The sequence below is a fragment of the Ambystoma mexicanum genome, chromosome 6p, assembly GCF_040938575.1.
Source record: "Ambystoma mexicanum isolate Mex_15411 chromosome 6p, UKY_AmexF1_1, whole genome shotgun sequence".
NCBI lineage: Eukaryota > Metazoa > Chordata > Amphibia > Caudata > Ambystomatidae > Ambystoma > Ambystoma mexicanum.
Window position 1 is genome coordinate 790,795,397 of NC_090935.1, and position 24,638 is coordinate 790,820,034.

The following is a 24,638-nucleotide window of genomic DNA, read 5'->3' on the forward strand; positions in this document are numbered from 1 at the left end:
ATGTCGGTTTATACAAATCATGTTATTCTAAGCAGATCCACAAGCCTCAGAAATATATATATATTGCTTTTCTTCTGTTGCTGTGAAAATCAGAAATGGAGGCAAGTTTGTAAAAACACAATGAAGCCCAATTAAAAGATGTAGACTTCATCTCTAAAGGTTTCAATCCTCTTACCTGAACAATAATTGTGACCAATTAATTGCATTCTGTAACATGGGCACAGTACAAAATCTTAAAATTAATTGAATTTGTTCGCCCAGTAACAAAGTTAAGCACTGTAATTCTTTCTCTTGCAGATGGTCTAGAACAGGCAGACAATTAACTGTCTGCTTGAAACTTGTTACTAGTGTGCACGAAACATTTGCAATGCAAATCGTAGCTTATATGCCTAAAAGAATGCAATCAGCAACCATATTTCATATTCGGGGCGTGTCGGTTCAATAGGGTGGCAGACTGATATACTGTTAACCTTAATGCGACCATCTTTGCATTTAGTTTGCCTGAACTGAGGCATGTCGGGAGCGACAAGGTTCCGAATCATATTATCTCAAAGAGTAGACATTATAAGTAGCAACCACCAAGAAACATTGTTTCAAAAATACGTAATACCTCCAAGCTGTTTCCGCATGGTAACATTGAATGCAGATTTGCAAACTGTACAAAATGCAATTGATCAGTAACGGGAAAAAATCACAAGGACTGATTTTAAATCAAGCGAGAAGCTTTATTTGGTTATCAGTGTATATAAATAGATTTGATTTACAGAAAAATCCATGTATTATATGAGCCAAATAGATCTCTCCGATACAGCAAATAGAGTCTATCCCCAAAAGCTAGCAGCATCCACACTCCATTTAATATCCTGCATATTTTCACGACGCTCTTTTGTGTACACATTTGCCTCTCCTTTCTGTAATCGCCGCTTATGTGAAGCTTTTTGTTGCTTGGTAATTTGACGTTTAATCTTTTGTTTCACCAGTTCCTGAAAAACAAAAACGTATAAAACCTTAAATGGTACGCTTAATAAAATCAGTCAACAATTTAAGGACCTTATACATCCTACAGAGCTGAATATAGGGTAGCAATGTGTCTATGTTGGATCACTGTTAATTACCTGTGACAGCGGGAGGGCCTCGTGATTCCTTAAGTAAATTCAGTAGTAACACGTTCATCTTATTACTTAAGATGAACGTGTGAAACCAGAGCCCATCTCCTGGGTACGGGGGTGGGAGGGGAACTGGCTCCACTGCTTGCATGTGCAACAGCGTCAGTATCTCCCACAGTCAATACGCTGAAGTCGGTTTAAAAACAATTCACAATGCGCTAGTGTTAAGCAAAGAATGGCAGATGCCTGTGGGTACTGACGAGACAAGTCACATTTGCGAGCACCTGTTAAAAGTAACAGGTCCCTTCTGTGCATGATATTTTTTATTGGGAACAGATCCTGAAGCAAAATGTTGATGGTGCAGGGAACATGGGATCACAAGCTTCAAAAGAGTAAGCCGAGATCAAACAACTATCATGACTGTTTGGGCATCTGCTGCTTTTTGTCAGTTCGACTCATAATCCCTTAAAGTACATGGGAGAAGAGATACCATGTGGATCCTGTTTAGGAAAATATTTTCATGCTATAATAAACCCTGCCTGACAACCATACAATACCACTGGATGATGCGACATTGAAAGGAACATTTTAAGACAATCTTTTCAAGAGGACGGAGGGATATGATATGGTATTCATAGCGCGCCTATACACAATTGTTTCAAGGCGCGATGAGGCAAGGGAGAGCGAACAGAGGGAAGACAAAGATCTTACTAGGCCACGTGATATTGAGATTGCGGAAGTGGATGGGAATGCTCAAAATATGAGAACACAGAATGTAAGACCACTCAGAGAGAGATCGTTAGATACAGTGGTAGTAATTCCGTGTCCGAGGATACAGTGCTATACAAGCACCACCTCTCTTCAGGTTGAGTCTGACTTCATGGCTGGCTTTACAAAAGAGTTACTGAAATACTACAAGAGCCTTCCAGAAACCCATGTCGTGGATGCTGAGATGACTTCTTCAGTTTTCACACTAATCCTGCTAGAATAGTGATGGTTCAGAATCTTGTCAATAAGAACCATCCATTGGGCAATGGACACTTAAAATGCTCGAGTTCCAGGTACCGTGCCCCCAAATGTGACAAACAGAGCTTCTATCCTCCTTAGCTGCTTCTTCCGTGAGAGATAGATTGTATGCACCCTCTGCAGATGCAGGGAATGCAGAGACAATTCCGCGTCTGAGGATTGGGAGACAAGACCCGTAGGCAAATCTGATTCAGGTGGAAGGGAGAGACCACTTTCGGCAGAAATTTAAGATGGGTGCGAAGGACTACTTGTCCTGGTGAAAGACTGTATACGGCTCACACGCAGACCGAGCCTGCAGCTCGCTAATCCTCTGCGCCGAAGTGAACGCCACCAGCAAATCAGTCTTCAGTGTTACCCACTTAAGGTTCACTGAGGCCAATGGTTCAAATGGCTTGCACTGGAGCGCAGTAAGCACCATATTCGGATCCTAAACAGGCATAGCCATTGAAGTTGTCCCAAGAGAGCTGGATTGCATTCCCCCAGGGACCACAAGCCATGTCCTGCCCATGATGCGAACAGGGAGCCCTTGTGGTTGTCCTGCGATCCAAAGAGGTCACCATGCAGCATGCCACGCCAGAGAAAAAAGGATCCAGGACGTTGCTGTCCAGTTCGCATTCGTAAGTGTTGGAGACCAGCTGGCTCAACCTGTCTGCTTCCGCATTGCTGTCGCCTGAGAGATGAACTGCTCTGATCCAGATGTCCTGAGACAGAGCCCATTCCCAGATCCACACCGCCTCCATGCAGAGTGCCCTTGAACTGGTTCCCCCGCTTGCTCAGATAGAACATTGTTGTCGAATTGTCGGTCCTAACATGCACCGTTCTGCCTCCTATCAGAGGAAGAAAAGCCTGGAGAGCCAAGCTCACTGTCTTGAGCTCCAGAAGATTGATGCAAGAGCTGTCCCCCTCCATGGACTACAAACCATGAATGGAATATGCCGTTAATGTTGCCCCCTCAGCCGGGAGCGACGAGTCTGTGGTCACTACCAGAGAGGGCTCAGGCGGAGCAAACTGGGCATCCCCCGCCACACTGATGTCGAGAAGCCCCCACTGTAGGTCCGGGTGAATAGAATAAGGAATGAACAGTCTGTGACTGTGAACCCGTTTCCTAGTCCCACGAAAACCGCCAAGTGCAGCTGGAGCCACCTCATCTTGAGCCTGGCATGTGGAATGGTAAAGAAACACGAAGCCAGTAGGCCCAGCAGGTGCTGAAACCACCACACTGACATCGAGGAGTTGAAAAGAAAGTGGTGCACCGCCTTGTATCCCACCTAACTCCCAGGAACTGTAGGGATTGAGATGGGATTAGCTGGGCCCTAACTGGAAGAGCACATTCGCCAGCCTCTGGCATGAATGGAGGCCCCCCCTGACCACAGGAACTGGACCTCACCAACCAGTCGTCCAGGTGAGGAGGCTTGCCACAGCTGTCAAACTTGGTGAAGACGGCAGTGAGGGCGTGGGAGGGGGCAGAACTGAGGCCTTGCAGTGAAAATGGTGTGACATGATAGTGAACCGCAGAAACTGTCTGTGCGGGGGAAAGGTGGGGATGTGGCGATCCGCATCTTTTAGGGAACACATCTAGTCTCCTGCGCATATTGACTCCGCATTCTGGGAGAGTGTGATCATCTTTAAGCGTTTCAGGGGTAGGGACAGATTGAGGAAAAAGAGATCCAACCCGCCTGGTAGTTTTTGGGTACCAAAAATATTCTTAAATAGAAACCAGAGCCCATCTCCTGGGTACGGCGGTGGGAGGGGAACTGGCTCCACTGCTTGCATGTCCAACAGCGTCAGTATCTCCCACAGTAGGGCGGTTAACAGGGAAGGGAGGAAGGAAGGAAGGGGGAGACTCGACCCAGGAGAAACTATGGAAAGGAGCCAAGGATTTGATAACATGCGCGTCCATGCCTCAATTTGCAAAGTCAGGCGGCCTCCAACAGGAGAGCTGTGGTTCCCTCTCATAACTTCATTGTTTCTTTCCGTCCGAGGCAGGGGCAGAGGAGGGGAAGTGAAAAAAGCCCCTGGTGGTGCATGGCTGCTTTCGTCTCTATGTACTGGGTGACCTGTCGGCTGCCGGGTGTTTTTCTCCTGAAACCCCCGAACCTCCGACCAAGGCTAATGTTCAGACCTGCCCTGGGGATTTTTGCCAGGGCTTGGTTAAAATGGCGAAGGACTTGGCAGTCTGGGTCGAAGTTTTCTTCATCATCTGTCGACTACTGAAACAGATCCGAGCCCTCAAAGGGGAGGTCAAGGATCCGCTCCTGAACGTCAGTGGTGGACCTGATGGTGTGCATACACGCAGTCCTCCGCATCTGCACCCACACACACATTACCATGCTGGGTGTGCGAATATAATAATAATAATAATAAAATTAATAATTTAATAATAATTTCGCTTTTTTATAGCGCTACAAACCCTCAGGTAACTGAGCGCTACTTATTATTACCCACAGTGTGTGGTGCTCATTTATCGACCTCGGAAGGATGAAAGGCTGAGTTTGGCCCTGCCGGGATTCGAACCTGCATTAGCAGGCTCTGCACAGATGTCAAAGCGAGCGCTCTACTCGCTGTGCCACTTGACCGACAGTGGGATAATATATGGGGTAAGCAGACTCCATCAGGCCCTGCGTAACAGTTCTGGCCTCTGAACAGTGCTTGTCTTTCTGGGAGAAGATCAGGAAGAAAATCGCTGATCTCCCTCCACAGCTTCCGATTAGTGGCCGACAGAAGCACATCCACGTTTGCTTGCCGAAGGTGTAGCCCAGCATTAAGGTAAACCTTCCTGCCAAAGGACTCCGGTAATTTGTCCTCTTTGGAGAGGCAATTGGTCGCAGAAGATGAGGACCGCAAAAGCTAAGGAGTATAAAGAGGCTGCCGTCGTGGCTGGGGGTGCTTAGAGAGCAGCACTGGATCATTCTCCATCTGCTGAAAACAACCATCAAGTCGCTTGTTCAGTTGCAAATTGGCACACGGCTTCTCCCAGACGTTTGTGGGGACTGAAAGGACATCCTTTTGAAGAGGGATGCCGGACGTACTGGCTGATTGGAGAGCCAAAACCTTGACCAGCACTCCTGCTGAGCCTGCTTGTTTCAGGAAGCCCCAGATAATCCACCAGCTCTTGAAGCCGATCATGGAAAGCCATAACTGAGGCAGAAGCTTAAGACTCATCAGAGCCGTCATCAGTGTCCTCTGGGGCATGGGAGGGAATGTGATCCCGCTGATCACCTAAAGAGGAGGCATGGGAGCCTGCTGTGGAGGAATGGGAGCCAGAGGCGGCAGTGGAGGCAAGGCCGTGGGATCCGAGACCAGGGCAGCCAGAGGCTGTGGAGGGGCCCAGTGGGGGAGACTTGGGGGGGGCAGCATCTGGGGCACCACATCCCAGATAGAGTCCTTAAGGTAACCCGCCATCTGTCGGCCTGGAAGGTTCTGCTCCTTGGGGACCTTAAGAGGGTTGCCCCATGGTTTACTAGCTAACTGGTATCCCTGTGGTGATCAATCAACCCATGCATGCCTGCCACCCGGCAGGAAAGGGAATGATGGCACCCTACACGGCCCACTCCGACGAGGGAGACTGTGGCACCTGGGGCTGAACATCAGGACCAGATCCAGCCTTGCTAGTTCTGCTACATTCTTGGAAGACGACCTTGGGGGCGCAGGCAGTTCCAGCTGGAGAATGCGCATGGTCGTGTCCTCTTGTGTCGAGTCCGGCTTGGAAGGTGGTGCCACGTGCTTGGCCACCATTTTGGGGTTGCGCACCGGAAGTTGAGGAATGCTTGGGGTCTCCAAACGGGATGGCCCTGACCGAGCCCCTGGGACCTCGGATTGGACTCTGAAAGGTGTGGTACCCTCAGTCGAATGAGTGCCTGTACTCTGGCGCTGACCCTCAACTTGGGAGATGGCTCTGGTAGGCCCTTCACCCTCAGTGCAAGCACTGGTAGTCGATGCGCTCAAAGAAGACATGAGCCCCTCGGCACGTTTGCCAGTAGCCCTCATGGCCTCGGTCCTACCTCTGGTAGAGCCTGAAGGGCCCCTCCCAGATGGGCTCCATGTGTTAATATCCCCGCAAAAATATCGCCATACAAAAATATTGCCATATTTTTGCGGCGCTATTAAGGCATGTAACCTGCGGGGGACACCTCTGCATTATTTCAAAGGAGCTGGGGACACCCCAGCAACCCCCGCTCCTAAAAACCCCAGAAATTACCCCCCCCCCCTAAAAATATCGCCTATGGCCGTTCCAGACGACCATATATATACGCCGATATTTTTGGTGGGGATAATATGTAGCGATACCCCCAGACGGTGACCCTGGCAAGGAACCATTGTGCTGGGATGCTTTATTCAAGAGGTGACTAAACTTGTTGTGCCGCAATGCTTTGGGGACAAAGTCCTTCAGGTGCCCGGGCAGCAAAGTGTTCAAAATCTCCCTTCATCGGTGAAGACGGTACTTGAGAGAACACGGAGTAAGGGCGCTGCACGCTGCACACACGTCCCAACAGTAGTCAGGTCCCAGGCACTACAAGCAAAGTGCCTGGGGGTCCTAGAGGCGCAAGCTACTCCTCACTGATGAGGCCCACACATGTTTGGGGATGCTTGTTGTGTAGTGCTGAAGGGATATGACCAGGCAGTTCAGGCTGGCCTGCCCCTTTTGGGGTGGGACCAAGCCTGATTTACACATGGTCTTTCCCCTTTTGTAATGGCTTGGCAGGTGAAGAACGATAGTCTGGATGCAATGCCAGAGGTCAAGATTAATTCTAAACCTTCCAGTCAGGACATCTTTTGTTTTGCTGTACCAGGTATGGGGTTTACATACAGTGCACAATAGGTCTTAAGTGACCATTTGCTGTTCTTAAAACTACATTATGCTCTGTTGTGTGTACTTACTCATTGGAATGCTTACTTTTCCTAACATAGGTATTATAATTGTGAACAGTGTGGTGTATTCTTATGCTGTGATATTGGGATTAATTGTACCTCTCACCTAGCCTACCTCCCCCCTGCTAAGCGGACTACAAGAGAGTTTGGTCTTTCCTTTTGGGTAACAAACTGTTCTACAATTATTTTTGATGGTTACACAGCCCTCACCAGAATGTTGGGCACAGCCCTCACCTTGTTATCCATTTTCGAAGGACGAATAGTTTTCATATGCAGTGTTGGGAAAATGGATCATGCAAGCAAGTAAAGAAATTCTTGAAGCTAAATATCGCCACCTTGTGGCACAGTATAATACTTGCATATCCCTTTCCGTGGCCAAATATTAGCACTTCTAAACGAAAATATCTTTCTTAAGCAAGTTACACAGGCATTTCATTATTAAAAGAAAAGCTCAGGCGCAGTTTGTGTGAAAAGGTATGACAGACAAATACATGTTTGAGATAGACAAGATACTAAGCATTTTATAGAGGAGCAGGATGTCCATGCCTGGTCTACATAAATGATGTGATAAGTAAATCCTAGAACATCATGAAAAGCACTTGAAAGTTGCCACCACGTTTCCTGAATGAAGTTTTGCACAAACAGTCAAACTCAAATACGGCAGCAACAGCAGAACATTAGTGCACCTACAGCTGCTGCATATTTCAACCATGTGGCCAACCAGCTTTGTGAGGGGCTCTTTCTTCCGAATAAGGAGTGGATGAAAAATCAAATTCACTGGCAATTTTGCACCATCAAATTTCTATGTAATTTTAACAAGACTCCTACGCTCCAAATGTTCCAAAATACAGTTCCGGTGGTGATAGTGCGCGTTACAAATGTCCTTAACATTAACATTATGACCCAAACTGGGCCTGGGGTGTTTGCGGCCGGTAGTCATCATGTACTGTTGTGCGAGTCTATGTGTGTTTTTGTTTTGTTGTTGCAATGTAGTGAAGTTTGTGCGGTTTGTTGTGCTGTAGGTTTGTGGTTGTGTTTGGTTTGGAGTTTGAGAGGTGTAAGCAGAGGAGGAAATTGTTAGTGGATTGGTTAGTTGGCATTTCTGTCTCAAAGTGAGGCGCTGGGTTTGCGTAATCGCCCTACGTTGGGTGTGGGGGCATTTCTGCGCCTCTGTTCTGATCTGGGCTTGTCCAGTATTCCTACTGTTCTGTACAAATCTGACCTCCCATTCCATCAACTTACTTCATAATCATGAGCCTTACCTGGCATCCTTTTCTACTCATACGGCCGTTGTACCTGCTAAAGTCCACAGCTCAGTTCGAGTGTGGTGATTGCTAACATATAGAAACTCTATAACAGTGTGGAGCTTGATGGAAATTATGGGTGAATGAGGAAGTTGGCTCAAGTTGGTTGGGTTTGTTGATTTATTTGACTTGGCGTTGCCTGTCTAGTTGTGGTGGGAGTTTCTTAGTCGGTTCTGGGTGTTGTCAGTTTCCTCCTAAGTTTAGTCATTCTTTTTCTTTCTGTTGTTTCGGTTTTCAGTTTGTGTCAGTGGTGTTGTTGAGCCAGGTTTTTAGTAATGTCCTGAATTTTAGGTGATCTTTGGTGTTTCTTATTTCTTTTGGGGTGTTGTTCCAGGCTTTTTCGGCTAAGTGGTAGAAGGAGGTGCCTCCAAGTTTTTTCTTAAGGTAGGTTTTTGGTTCCAGACGGATTTCGTTGCTTGACCTGAAGAGTCTTGTTGGCTTGTAGATTTGTTATTTTTTTTGTAGGAATTTTGCTCCTTGTCCACTGATTGCCCTGTGCGTTATGCACATTGTTTTTGAAGGTGATCCGATGTTTGACTGGGAGCCAGTGTAGTGTTTTTTAGGGCAGGGCAGGATAGATGTGGTCTCTTCTGGATAGTTTGAGGAGTATTCTGGCTGCTGCATTTTGGATCCGTTGTAGTTTCTTCAAGAGGTATTCTGGTGTTCCGAGGTAGAGGCTGTTTGCATAGTCGATTCTTGACATGATGAGGGCGACAATTGTGAGTGTTTTGTGTGTGAAGGAGAGGAAAGGTAGGCTTCTTCTGCTGTGTGGAGGAGGAAAAAACATTTGACTGTTGCATTTCTTTGTGGTTCTAAGGTTAGGGTGTTGTCCATCAGGACTTCCAGATTTGTTACTACCTTAGATGGTGATGGTGCGGTTCCCAATTCCGTTGGCCACCGGATGGCGGTTTCATTCTCTTGGTCTTTGGATATGATCATAATTTCTGTCTTTCCTGGGTTGATTTTCAGGTTGTTGGCGTTCATCCAGTTGAAGACTTCTTTTAGACACTCGAGTAGGGCTGAGTGGTCGGCTTGCGTGTCTTCGATATTGTAGATGATTTGAGTATCGTCTGCCAAGTTGTAGCATGTAATGTTGTATTTTTTGAAGATTCTGATAACTGGAGTCTGGTAGATGTTGAAGTACAGTGGTGATAGTGAGGATCCTTGTTGCACTCCACAGTCGTTAGCTCGTGGGGTGAATTTGAAGGGTTTAATCCATACGGTTTCTGTTCTGTCTGTTAGGAATGATTTAGTCCAGAGTAGTGCTGTGTCTGTTATGCCTATGTCTTCTAGTCTTTTGGTTAGGGTGTCATGGCTAACTGTGTTGAAGGCTGCAGAGAGGTCGAGCAGAATAAGGGCCGAGGTTATGTTCGAGTCTGCGTTAGTTTTTAGGTCGTCCCAGATGGATAGTAGTGCGGCTTCTGTTTCTCTTGCGGGTCTGAAGCCGACTTGAGCTTGGTCTTGGAGGTGGTGTTTTTCTACGTGTTCTTCGGTTAGTTTGTATACTTAGGTTTCTAGGAGTTTCGCTGGGTAGGGAATGTTTGAAATCTGCTTGTAATTAGAGAAGTCTTCTACGTCACCACTTGTGTTTTTTAAAAGTGGTTTGATATACGCTGATTTAAAGGTCCTTGGTACCGTTCCTGTTGCTAGTGATAGATTTAGAAGGTTTCTGTAATATTCTGCTGGCGTTCCTTGTACGAGGATTGATTTGAAGATGTCCGGTGCGCAGGAGTCCATCAGTGATCCTGCTTTGTTGCTGTGTTTTACCAACAAGGCGAATGCCTCTGCTGATATTTCAGGAAAGATTTGGAGTTTGTGCTGTGGTTCTGTGTTGGGTTCGTTTAGTTGTGTGTTGCGGTTGGTTTGTCTGTTTTGTATGGTTTTTCGGATGTCGTTGATTTTTTTTCTTGAAGTGGTCTGCCAGGTCGTTGCATAGTTTCTCTGAGGGGGTTGGGGTGTTGTCGCAGCCTGGTGGGTTTCTCATCTCTGTAATGATGTTGAACATTTCATTTTGTGTGTTGGTGGCATTGGCGATTCTGTCACCATAATGCCTTCTCTTTGCCTTTTGAATTTCCTTTTTGTATGTGAGGATTTATTTCTGGAAGAGTTTTTTTTTTTTCTGGGTTGTATTCTTTCCTCCATTCCATTCCACCTTTTTGTTTTCTTTTTTGATGGAGCTTAGTAGTGAGATGAACCATTTTGCTGTTGCTCTTTTTTTATGGGGTGAACGGTTTTTCCTGGGTGATCTTGTCAATTGTGTCTGCAATCCATTTGTCTAGTAGCTCCGCTTTCCCCGTCTAGGTCAGCTAGCTCTAGTTCTGCAGTTGAGGGTTTGGTCATCTCCAGTTGTTCGAATAAGTTGCTTTCTTTGACGCGTTTCCAGTTTCTTTTTGTGATGGTTTTGAGTTTAGGGGTTTGGATGTAGACTTGAGTTGGCGGAGTTATTACGAATGGGATGATGAGATTGTCGCTCCACAGTATTTGTATCAGTGGTGTCGTGATGAGTTTTTCCTTGGCGAAGATTGCGTCAAGGGTGTGTCCTGCCCCTAGTGAGTTGTCCAATCAGTGAGTTTGGGGAGTTGGCGTGACGGTCTTCAAACCAGATGTTGAAATCCCCCAGCATGATTAGATGTTCGTGGTCGATGGCTATGGTAGTGATGGCTTCTATGAAGTTGTCGACGAAGGTTGCATCGTATGTCGGAGGTCTGTACACCAGGATGAATGTGATGTTGGTTTTTGGTCTCGTTGTTAGGTGTATAACCATGGTTTCACAGTTAATGATGTTGAGCGGTTCGTCTGTTTTTATTTCCAGGTGTTCTCTGAATGCTATTGCAATGCCTCCTCCTTTTTTGTTTTTCCTGTTTATTTGACAGCATTTGAAGTTGGTTGGAAGGCAGCTTTGGAGTGTGATTATGTAGTTGTCGTCCAGCCATGTTTCTGTGATGAATAGGATGTCAATGCCATTGTCATCGAATAGGTCGAAGATCTCTGTTGAGTGTTTTGACATGGATCTTGCGTTTAGATTGCAGTGGGTTTTGGAGGTGTAGTTTGGTTTGGACTTTCTTGTCAGGGTTGTCTTCTGGTCGATCTCTTGTTGAGGTATTGGTGCCAGAGTCGTTGAAGAGTTCTTCTAGGTTCTGTCTTGGATTTTTGTTTTCATCGGGTTCGTCTTACAGGAGTTGTGGGTGTCGATGGGATGTTCCTCTTGTTTTGGTGATTTATGGTGTTATTGCATCAATCGTGTTTTTGTTGTTTCGTGTGTTGTTTATCCTTCTTCTGCGTGGTTGTGTTGGGTTATTTGATGTTGCTGGTTCTAGTGTTGGGTTGGTTTGTTTTGATGACCAGTTGTCGGCGAGGTATGGAGTTAAGTAGAGGGATTTGCCCCTTCTCACATTGTTGGTTCGATTTGTGTTCCTGTTTGTGGGGGTGTGTTCTGTAGTTGTGGTTCTTTGTTGTTGTTCCGGTGTTTGTTCTTTCTGTTCTTTTTCTTTCCCTCCATAGGGGTTGTTTGCGCAGCATTTTTTAAGATTGAGAGCTGTTATTCCTTTATTTGTTTGTTGATGCTGAGTTGGTTTTGCTTTGGTCTGGTTGTCTTGTGGTGTAGTACTGGGTGTGGGGGGTTGTCCGCTACTAGTTTGGGATTTAACTGTTGTTGGTCTATCCGGCCGGTGTTGCCGACTCGTTCAGTCGCTGTCTTGAGAGGGGTAGTGGAGGTGGTTAGGGGTGTGAGGTTGGGCGTTTTCGGTGGCTATCCTTACTGCCCGTCTTCCTGGATGCGATTTCCTGCGGTGAGCCAGCTATGTGAGTTTAAGGAAATCTACTTATCTAAGTGACTTTGAGGCCGCAGATAGGACTCCCTGTGTTTTATGAGGCGTGAGCCCCTAATCGTAGTGTTACTCTACAGTAATCCTTATAATGAAATTTTGGGGGAAGAACCGCTGCTAAATTTGAGAGACCTGTATAGTGGGAGAGAGGCCTATCAATGCAATCTGAATATCATACAATGTGATTCAGGAACAGAACCCCTGCTAAATTTGAGAGACCTGTATAGTGGGAGAGAGGCCCATCAATGCAATCTGAATATCATACAATGCAATTCAGGAACAGAACCCCTGCAAAATTTGAGCGACCTGTATAGTGGGAGAGAGGCGTATCAATGCAATCTGAATATCATACAATGCAATTCAGGAACAGAACCCCTGCTAAATTTGAGAGACCTGTATAGTGGGAGAGAGGCCTATCAATGCAATCGGGAGCAGAACCCCTGCTCAATTTGAGAGACCTGTATAGTGGGAGAGAGGCCTATCAATGCAATCTGAATATCGTACAATGCAATTCAGGAACAGAACCCCTGCTAAATTTGAGAGACCTGTATAGTGGGAGAGAGGCCTAGCAATGCAATCTGAATATCATACAATGCAATTCAGGAACAGAACCCCTGCTAAATTTGAGAGACCTTTATAGTGGGAGAGAGGCCTATCAATGCAATCGGTAGCAGAACCCCTGCTAAATTTGAGAGACCTGTATAGTGGGATGAGAGGCCTATCAATACAATCTGAATATCATACAATGCAATTCGGGAGCAGAACCCGTGCTAAATTTGAGAGACCTGTATAGTGGGAGAAAGGCCTATCAATGCAATGTGAATATCATACAATGCGATTTGCGAACAGAACCCTTGCTAAATTTGAAAGAACTATACACTGGATGTAGCCGGTAGTGACCCTGACACAGAAAATACTTTTCCATAAGTGACACCTTTCACCCGGTAACAATTAACATTGCCAGTGTGGTTAATCAGCTTTATTTCTTAGAATTATCATTGCTGATTAAGGCTGGATCATCTGTTAACTAACCATCTAAAATTAATAATTCTTGCAGACTGTTAACATCCCATTAACAATGTGTGGCCCTCTCTGACTTCACATTGTTTGGAGGAAAGGGTACTCTGGCACCCGGTTTGTGGCCCTACTCTGGGACAAAGGGCTCAACGTCCCACCCTTTGCCCAGATCAGGGGCAGTCCCCATGGTAACCCGCACCCACCAGGCCAGATCGATAGAGTGGGGCACTGCACCTGTAAAATGAAATTGCTATTAACGGGAGATGGGCTACGCCCCGAGTTCTGACCTTAAGCCTTCATTAGACACAGACACAAAGGTGAATTTTATAAGGCTCCAAATGGGGACTCCTCTCCATTTATAAAACACATTTAAACCTAAATAAAGATTTCTATCCCTGACCTCCTATTTCCCCTCTAAGGTCCCCTGACGTGAGTTCTGCCAAAAAGGGATCTGCCCCGTCAGCCCACCCTTCCTTCGAGGGCTCACAAGGAGATCCAATGGGTGAGACCTGTCCAATACTTGGTACCACACACTGATGCATGAGGCTAGCCCCCACCCTTCTCATGCCTTCTTCCACTACCTCTCGCCAGAGTCCCTACCCTCTCTGCTTCCCTTCTTGATACTACAAACATAACATTCTACATACTATATACAGAGCCTAACATTTTACCTAAATACCTTTCCCCTACTTAATATTCCTATTCCATACAGTAAACAGTATTACAAATACAAACATACCTATAACTATAAACATAAATATACAAAGAACACAAAATAAATACATAACATAACACAGGTCTTTGTACACAGGGGTGACTGCTGCGGGCAGCCACCCCTTTTTTCATGTACCTTCCAAGGGTGTTTGTGTCTAGGTGGTTGGTCTGCCCCTTGATGATGTTGGGGCCTGGCCCAACTGTCCTCTGTTTTGGGTGACCCCAGCCGCCACCTGGGGCCACCCTCATGCTCCCCCCCATGGCCCACACAATTCCCTACTCTATGGATGGGCCCCCTACCCAGGTGGGGACTGGCCGTCATCAACGCTGCGGCTCTAACTGGTCTTAATGGCGCCCCCCCCGACTTCACCACTGCAGCACTCGGCCCATTTATGCCTTCATGGTGGTCCCATAGAATTGGGGGGGCACGCCCACTCACTGGCACCCACTTTACCATCTTCTGGGCAGCCCCTTGCCATGGGGGCTGCTCAGGTCACCACTGCACACCCTGTGCTGCCATCTTGAATCTAGGCAGCTCTCTCATTGTCATGGATGACAGATCGCCAGGGATTTTTAACCTGGGCTGCTCCGGCAGCCAAATGCTTCTCGTCAACTGGGCTGCTCCGGCAGCCCATGGCTTTCTCTTTACATGGGCTTCTCCGGCTGAGGGCGTGATGGACCTATAACTCAGCTTAATCATCTAGATACAAAGTCGTACCAATAGCAGATTACACAACACGAATCTCCCTGCATCAATTGGCCTCACTACATGCACATGTTTTCCACGTGGTCTGCATGCAATTTCTCCCAAAGGAGGTGCCGGTCCGTGGAGTAAGTGCCATGAATTCACCCCCAGTGAGCGAGGGCCAGGTGCTGTGCAGAAGAGCCGTCACTCCACCCGCTGGTTTGGGGAAGTCTAGCCATGTCACCGGGAGCAAAGTTTCCATGGGTTATTGAAATGTTGACTTGATGTGCGGAACAAGCTGCTAATGGGTCACTCTGGTTTAGTATCCCTTCAGTGCAGATGGTGTATGTTAGAATATCAGACATTTTAAAGACTCTTTGGGATCAGCCATCCTAGTGGCTAGAGAAGAGGGACTGACAGAGTGTTGAGGCAAAGGCAGACTGATTAGGTATAGGATGAGGGTGAGGGAAGTGTCCAGTATAATTAGAGAAATCCTGCACCAGTGTGTCATTGAACCTGAATATATTTTACATTCTGTGTTCTGAGCCTTCCCACAACAAAGTGACCGGAGGCATACTAGTGTAAGTGTACTATACTGGAGTATTATTCAGAGGGAGCTCACATTTGGCTAACAATAGATACCTTGGTAAAGCTGCAGTCTATGAGGAATTGCCAGTTGAGACAAATAAAGTTGAGCCTGTTGCACATAAGCCAGTTGTGCGCACATGCAATCAATCAGCACAATATTCTGAATTGACAGCACTGCAACCGGCGCTAAAACATGCTACTCGGGTACTGCATGTCCCTTCAGATTTTACTTTTAGATGGTGTATCCTTTACTTGCACCAGATTCAACAGAACGATTCTTGTGTCTCAGGGGGAGTTGTGGCCCCTCAAAATTAATGTCAAAGATTTTTGAACATATCGCGTTGAGAAGGACAAAGCACACCTAGCTAGGGGCAACCAGACTGCAGATCAATTACTAGTGAGGCCCAGAAAGGAAGGCCCAGAATTTGCACTGAAAGCAGATCCCCACGAAGAAGTATCTAGGATAGCGGCTATTTTGAGGAGTTCGACTGATACCAATTGATTTTATACAGGTGACCACAGTTGAGTAACCTGAAGGCTTTGCACATTGCGATCCTATGTCAGTTAAGGTGAGGAATCCAAGGGAGAACAGGGAGCATGCAGGGTACGAGAAATGTCTCAAGTAGGTGTGCCGTAGTATTTAGAGTTGGATTTGTCACTGTCAGGAGAATGTCCTGTGTCCTAGATGGATAGATAGAATACAGGGTGCTACTTTGGTGACCCTCCCACCCACAAAGTTGGGCAAATGGACATATAGGGACACACAAAGTGCACTTGGGCAGAGCAAGATACGCTCAAGTTGTGGTGGTGACATGTAATTCATCTCAATTTTGTAGGGCCACTAAGAGGACCCCAAATAGAATAGGTACATGCTGGTAGTAAGAGCTGAATTCAGTCGGTGGCCCAAGACAGTCCCCACTAGAAATCTCAGTCATGACAGGATCTCATGAGGAGTATCTTTTCTTAGATTCGATATCCATCGCTTGAGGATGAAAGACAACTGGCCCACATCAAAGGTGCAGTCACCAAGCCTCTGTTTTAGGCTAGGAATTGAAGAGTGATTTCATACCCCATTAACCCCCAGTCTGCATGAAAGGTGGAACACCTAAATAGCAAAATAAAACAAGTGATTTAAAAAAGCAGCAGATACCCAGGGAAGTTAGTCAGGTATAAACCTCACAATCATTTTACAGAAGGTGCAATGTCAGAACAGAACCACTGTAATGGGAGTGAGCTCTTACTGGCCTCTTGGAGTGAAATGCCTGGATGGGCAAACTGGCAAATGCCATTGGGATCCCTGAAGGCCTATTATGTACTGACAGATGTTTATATTTCATAAACAAGAAGGGTTATAAATGATGCCATGGAGCAGCACATGAGGGCAAAGGCAAGAAAAACACGAGAGAGAGAGAGAGAGAGAGAGAGAGAGAGAGAGAGAGAGAGAGAGAGAGAGAGAGAGAGAGAGAGAGAGAGAGAGAGAGAGAGAGAATGAGAGAGAATAAGTTATTTTCCTATTAGCTGCTGTCTCCTGCCCAAAGAACGATGCCAAGGTGAGCTGGGCTTGGCTGACAGTAAGAACTGCGAGGGACTCTTATTCCCTCACTTCTCCCCAGACCCAAGAAGCCCAGCTAGCCAGGTAAACCAGGATCCCCATGCCCCTTCACCAGACAAAGAGGCCCCTGTGCAAGGCTACTGGGTGGCCCAAAAGCATAAGGGGAACACCACGCCCACTTCCAACCAACAGACATGGAGCAGCTGGCCCGACCCCCCAGCCGCCCAAAAGCATAAGAGTAGCCCCCATACACCTCTGCCCCACCTCTCGACATCAGGACAGTTGGGCGAGGCTCCTCTGTGGCCCACAGTACCGGCCTCCACCAGACATTAGGGTTTCCGCGCTTAGCTCCTAGGATGCCCACAAACATAATAATATAGGCTGCTCTGGCTAGGACAGCAAGCTGTACCAACTTAAACTGCTTGTTTTTTTTTTACAGTTTTGAATACCATATGTAAAGGACTTCACTTGGGAGGAAGCTGTGGTGCATACATGGAGAATATGCTCACTAATGCCCATTCCAATGGGCAAGTCCTGGTTTTATCATTAAGGTTGCACAACATGAGCCCCACCTTAAACTTAAATGTCCATTCTCTAACCATGCTCACTGCCTCACTACAAAAAGAGCTGAAAGCAGGGTGCCACCGATGGCCTAAAGTACACACCAACTATCGGTGGGCTGTTCCCACTCCCTAGTCCAGGCATTCCTCTATACCCCAAGACGGTCACTAGAGATTGGTAACCCCTAGTCTCCAGGAGCTGACTAGCTGGTCGTGATGGCCTAACATCAAAGACCCTATCCATCTTGCTTCCTCTGGTATCCTAATCTGGGTCCCACAATAAGAATTTTATCAAGTAGTGGTGTCTTCCAGTGATCCAGGTCTCACTTGGTCCTTTCTTTGCACAGTCTTGTACCCTTCACCCTGATGTTCTATCTTTTCTTTCCCGTCTTCTACTCTCTCCCAGCTCTTGCTCTCTGTCTGTTACTCTCCTTCTCACGGTCCCTGTGATGATGTTCTCTCTTCACCTGCGCTCTGCTACTACTATCTGCTATTCACTCTCCCATCTCTGCTCTACTACTCTTCCCCCTGGTCTCATTACACTACATTATCCTGCTCCTTCCTGTTAACCTCTCCTTTAATTCTCTCCTTCACCTTTCTTTCACTCAGCCTTAAATACTCCCTTTCTCTCCCACTTAATCTCACTCATCCTCTCCACCACGTATGCACTCCCACACCCAAGTACCACTTTCTCCCACCAATCAATACCCCACATTGCACACACGCCCTACAATCTTTCTCCATGCACTGCTGCTCCATCCTTCCTCCTCTTGGTCTCTCGGCCCACCTCATCTTCTGACCTCACCTGAACCACCAATGCCTGCCTTATTTTCAGTGGGCTTAGAGATCCTAGAGAAATCAATGGAGGAAGGGGGTGAGAAGATGCAGTTTATCACAGGGACAGATTGTTGGTCCCTGCACACGATACAAATAAAAGCAGCCAGGGGGGAAAGTGGAAACCCTAAAGGTGTGGGGGCCCCTTTCAGTTGTAAGGGTTGAAACATTAGGCCCTCTCAACACCAGGCCTGGCTCCCCCAGCACCCTCCCACCCATTGCTGATGCCAGAATTTGGTTGCTGCCACTCCTACATCCTATGTGGCCCAGCTAACCTTTCCCCCTCAGATACCATGACATGGTTCCCACCTTACCCAGTTGTCTTTGAACTCCCGGGAGTTGGGGCCATACTAATGGGATAAAGCCGCTATATAAACAATAAAATACTACTACTACTACTACTACTACTACACACCCACCTGGGCACACGCACAATTGAGTGTATTTTACCATGACAATGCCGGCAAGCATCATGTGGCTCTCACTACACCCACCCTTCTACATGTGGGTTTTGTCGCCCCAAATGATGTAGTTTCATTGCCACTGGGGGCAACACCAGGGGTGCTGCACTCCTTTGGCCTTCAAAGGGGTGCTGCTGGGGAAGGTGAGAGTACACTATACTGATGGGGATATTTGGCAGAGAGTAATTGTTTCTATAGCAAACCTTGGTATACTCTATCCTCACACACAATTACGTTTCCCTTTTAGCGTTCCAACATCATGACTGCTTGGAGAAGACGCAAGCACCAAGAAAGCCCAACTCTGGGGCAAGCTTGAAAGCCCAAATTGACGCAAATCACGGCCTTCCAAAATGGTAAGTGTTGAGGGGCTGTTGGGTAGGTTTGGCATGGATTCATTATGGAGGGCCTGCTGTTGGTGGGTACTAGTGAGTCTCTGGTGGACAACTGAGAGGATAGCCAGGACTAGGTGCAGCTTTATGTATTACATTTCCATCTACTGTTCAGATGAGTGACTTGCTTTACATTACTTCTACCACCAGTATGCCTTTTTCAGTTGATGCCAGGAACCGCGAACAGCTAAGGAGACCAACATGAACCCAAACAAACCACAATCCTGACGCAAAGCAGAAGAGAGCATCACCGTCAGAATGAGTAGCAGCAAGGAGAAAACAAACTCTGCTTGGGATTACCTCACAATCAAGCTTGATGATAACTCCGAAGCTGTGTGTGCTGTGCGCTCAGCAACTTTGTCTCTTGGCTCAGTAAACTCAATGCAGTGCACATCAGCCTTAAAAAACCATAGGCATGGAAAACATAGTAATGTCTGACAGTATAAAAGCAAAAGAGAAGCTGCCACTGGGAAAATCCACTGCACCTTCGGTGATGCAAGGAAGAGCAAGGTGATGGTGTCACAGCTTACTAATGAGCACTCCATGAAAAAAGCAAGCTTAGTCTCATGACAACCCCTCTGCAGATGCTGTATTATGAAACATCAGCAAAATGCTTGCTTTAGACCTGCAAACATTTTCTGTCTATGAATGTGTAGGTTTTGTGCATTTGGAAAGTAAGTTGGAGCCATAAAACAAATTACCAGATGTGATGAATCTGTGGATGTCGTTCCTTCTCCCCTAGGGGGAGACCTTTCCCATGGGGCCAGGGCGGTGCATCCACAGTACAATAGTTCCCCTAAGGGTGGTGTACAGGGGAAAATCACAGAGAGGAAGCCCCTTATGGGATTATGGACGACCATCCCCAGAGCACGGTATACCACTGCTGTGTTAGGCTTTTCCTCTTTCCTCAAGCCAAACTCTCCTGCCCTCTGTCCAACCAGTGCCAATGTCCTTTATTGTAAGGTCAATCAACCTGGTATGTAAGACCTGGCTAGCGGCCCTGAAAATACAAGTTGCTTTCCATATAGTTCCAATACAAGTGTGAAGATGAAGATGACTAGAATATGGAGTCCGGAGTGGACAATGTAGTTTCTCACTGCATGCAAGTTATCTTGTCAGAAAGATATCCCAAGTTATGCAATTGCCCAAAATAGGCGTGAGATGGCTAATTGTATATTACACCAAAAGGTCTTACCTGGTATAACTGTGTGTTGTCCTGAAGGTAGTTATAGGTTTATACTGTTCCTTGAATCTGTGTTCCACTATTCAGAAAAGTATCCTGATAACAGGCTTGGTTTACTAAGTGATTCCTTAACTGAGTGTCACTGCATGACTGACAGAGTCTACTTCCCTTGACCTACTGTACAGTACTATAAAGGTACCTGATGGTTTTACACCCCGTGAATAGGTGGGGCCTATACTAAATGCGTATGATAAGGTCTGACTTCCCTAGGATTACTGTTAGTTATTCTGAAGAAGGTTTATGTTTTGGTCTGTGTACCTTAAAGCATTTTGCAAAGTTATTATAATGTGTTTGACTCTATGACAAAGTACTTACCCCAAGACTTAATTTGGCCTAAATGTCTTTATAATAAACCTTTATTTTTTATAATACCTTTGGTTGTAAGTGTTTCTGTTGAACCCTTGGTATACTACACTATCTTTGTACCTTCCTACAGCCATCTCTCACTCCTAAAATAAGCCTGCTCTGTCTAGGCTACCATATACTCGGGTGGTACAACCTTATACTAAGAGTGTAATTTTGTACTGTCTCATTTGTATGGTTTTACTAAGCCCTTAGTTGGACTTCAGAAAAACTGTCCCAACACTTGCCTGTCCAGTGCGATATAAGTCACGCCCAACCGCGTATGCTGGACTTTTATATCATCTGTAGAAAGTACCACCAGCTGGGCCAGGGTATCTCTCACTTGTGCCTCGGGCCACATATCGTGCCTCGTTGGAATGCAGTTAAGTCTCCAATGTATTCCAGTGTTGCCAACCAGAAGGACATTCTTTGCACTATTTGTTGTCTGATCTATTTTGAGAAAATTCTGGGTTTGCAGTGAATGTGTTCCAAGATCATCCTGATCCAGCATGAGGTGATAAGCCTCTAAATGCTTAGAAGCACTTTTATGTCCCATGCCAAATTGTTAATTCTCTCTGTGACTTTCAAACAATTGCACCAGTAATTATTGCACTCCATATAACATCACAAGACTTCTGCAACTGTCTAACCTTGAACTTTCCCTTTGTTTGCATCTCCAGTTCCATGTCCCATACTTTTGATAACATATTACGTTTGTCTGGGACTTGGCCTTGGGATAAACTGATGTTGCAATGATACATGTTAAAGTTGCATTCCGGCATAGAGATTAAATGAAGAGACTGTGCATCATTTTTTTTAAAGTATCTCATTACAGTTGCTTTTCAGATCAGTGGAACACAGACTAAGGTAAGCAATAACACTTTAACCTATTTTATGATGGCACACAGCTATTCAAGGTAAGTAAAACCTAAGCAGACTTCTTCTAGACAGGCTATACAGCAGGTCAGGGGAAGCAATATCCAATGGGTAAACTTACACACTCATATTCTGAAAGAAATAGTTAAATGAAGCCAACAGCATTACTTTTGGGAAAGAGGCATAACCAATTCACAGGTGAGTAAAATAACCTTACATATATGTTTCTGAATGGCAGCACACATTCAAGGTAAATAAAAACTTTTGTAACTGCTCACTCTCAGGGGGGCAATTACCAACCAGAGGCAGAAGACGGACCCTAGTGAGCTAGGGTTCAGTTGCAGGGAAAGCCAGAGTTCCAGAGGAAGTCTCTTCAAACAAGTAAGTATTTCACTTTAGAGTTAGAGTCCAGGGATTTCTGTGAAGACATCCTAGGAGGATTCCAGCAGTGTGCCTAGGTGAACTGAGAAACACCCCAAAGCTATACAGAAATGACGCAGGCTTAAGTTAAGTAAATATCCCAGCCAACACAGTACCTCAGCACAGAAGAAGAGTTTACTGTGGGGGAGACTTCAGGATGTGCAGCCAAAAACCAGGCCAATGAATTCTTTGTCATGAAGACAGGACACCGGAAGGGATTTTGCAGCAGGGACCAACGGGGAAGGCTCCAGGCAAGAGTTTTGTCGTGGCTGGATGCGGCTCTGTGATTTTGGCACCCTTTTCAGGAGCCAGGAGAAGACTGAATATTGGTGGTCTGATTTGTGTCACTTGCACCAGCACTCTGATGAGGGGTCTTTTCGGACTTAAATCATGTATCTGGAGAGCGAGGATGAATCCACCAAAGTTTCAGCTCGATTCGGAATTCGGAAGACCATGCACCACACAATGGCTCGAGGTCTCAGGGTATTGCAGCCCCGCAAGGTCGCAGCATGACGTGGGATGGCTCAAAATGCAGGTCATCTTGAGTTTAGTGGATCCCACCAGTCTCTGGGTCGGGCCGTCCTTTTCGTAATACCCAGGTTGATTGGAAGGAATGGTTACTGCAGGCTCTGGTTACACAGCAGGCTCTTTGGTCGCTGGAAATCGTTACAGGTATCGTTCCTCCATCTTCCTCTCCAGTTTCAGCTCCAGTGGTCGACTTGTCAGCAGCTTCCAGGGCTCGGGGTATTTAACGGGAATTACAGCACAACTTCTGCAATCTTTCCTTGCATTTTACAGAAAGGGGCGGTTTGGCTGTCCAATCAGGACAGCCAGCCCCCACCCCCATTGAGACTGGGCTCCTTTCAGGCAAGGTGAAAAACAAAGGGCTGCAGAGTTTTGGACTCCTCCCTCGCTTCCTGCCTTCTAAGACACTCTGGAGCTTTGGCAGGGAATAGAAAGGATTACCGCCAAAGACCAAACTCCCACTGAGATCATTCTTGCCTATAGACTTCAGAATCAACAAGCAAGCAAGAAATGGCTAAAAAAAGAAAGAGCACAAAATAAAAAAAATTATAAGTTTTGCCCTTCTGTGCATTACCGAGGTTGAATTAACAGCCTGCGGGTAATAAAGAATAAAAGTCATTAAGGTAAAAACACTGCCACAAACCATTCAAGCAAACTTACAATTGTAACAAAAATGTTACAGGTAAGTAAGAATGGGGATACATTGTGTCCCCCAGAGCACTCCATATAAGGTGGGGTGTGCTGGCTCACTATATAAAATGTAAAGGTGGATGAAAATCCCTCTTTACTATTTGGGAACTGTAGTTCACGCAAGTACATGAAAGAGAAATATACAAGGGAGCCCATAGGGGAAACCCAGCCGAAGCCCAAATGTTGTAGGAAACTATAACTTCAACCATACACTATGGAGAGACATAAAAAGGACACCCATAAAAGAGTAAAAGACTAGGTGAGAGGGAAAAAGATTCCCCTTCACCCAGGGACAAGGTAAAATAGTTACCTAGTCAAAGGAAAAGGTTCTGGGTTGACACAGGTCAGGAAGATTTATCATAGATATGAAAATCTTACCTAACAGCGATCCTTTGCATCTGGTCATAGTACAGCACCTAGGTATGTGGGCATGGACCACCACCTCTTTCCCGCGATGACAGGTGTTCATGAGTGCTGCAGTAGGTTAATTCATTCATTTTGTCACTTTCACCATCATTATGGTCCCAATGTGCTGGTAGTTGAACACCCTAACAGAGTTCAAATTTGGGAGAAGTTGAGAGGTGCTATTATGCGTGTGTGCATTTCAGCCATTAAAGCTATTTAAGGGTGGCCAAGACGCTGATAGTCACCCATGTCTAAATGGCGAGTGGGTGGGCGCGGCAGAGGTAAATTATGAAATAAACAGGGGTGGATTGTGTTTAAGGAGAAAGAAAATTATGTGAGAAGCTACAGTTTGAATTTGTGTCATTAAAAGGTAGCTTCAATCTAATAACAGAGGTGTTGTGCAGTAGTGTTTGTGTTAAACATGAGTGCAGGGTGTGAGGAATGAGCCTGTGCCTTCCGCTAAGTTACGAAGGTGCAGTATGCGAGAGGAGAAAAAAGGTTAGCTGAACAAACAACGATGTCTACTTCCTAGGTTCCATCCATGTACAAAGAGCAGTACTACGTTTCACAGACGATCTAAGTGCTAAATGAATACAAAATATGATTACCTAGAGCAGATGGTCTGAAATGTAAGATATGGCTATCCTACACTTAGGCTAAATGCAAAATATAGCTACTTTACGCAATTAGGCAAATGCAAAATATGGCTAAAAAGCGCAGTTCGGCCGAAATGTAAGATATGGCTACCCTACACACTTAGGCTGAATGCAAATAAATTGCTACTAGCAGCGTAGGGCCGAAATGTAAGATATGGCTACCCTACACACTTAGGCGCTACCTTACACAATAACGGTAAATGCAAAATATGTCCGACTAACGAGGTCTGGCTATTTTACACAGTTAGGCTAAATGCAAAATATGGCTATCTAATACAATTGGGCTAAAAGCAAGGTGTGGGTACCTTATACAATTAGGTTAAATGCATGTAGGTATATTATATTAGGTAGTAAGAGCGGCAGAGTTTTACTGGAGTACTGTAATGGCTGTACTCCTCCTGTTCACACCACACCTATCTTATCAGTTGCTGTAGTTTGTCTGCGTCGGGCGTCCCAGGTGAACATGGGCACACATGGAGTGGAGCTGCTCAGTGTGGAGCTACCCTTTGTCTCTGGCCCTTCACAGAGGGCTCACTAGTGTTGGCAATGAGG

General features: G+C 46.0%; 1 protein-coding gene across 1 annotated transcript in view; it reads right to left on the reverse strand.

Annotated features, from left to right (window-relative positions):
- Nucleotides 1-704: 704 nt before the first annotated feature.
- RIOK2 (RIO kinase 2) overlaps nt 705-24,638 on the reverse strand; it is a 317,145-nt gene continuing 293,211 nt past the window's right edge. Inside the window, exon 10 of the mRNA XM_069625451.1 lies at nt 705-983. Coding sequence (XP_069481552.1) covers nt 822-983 — 162 coding nt within the window. The 3' untranslated portion in view covers nt 705-821. The remainder of the gene's footprint in view (nt 984-24,638) is intronic.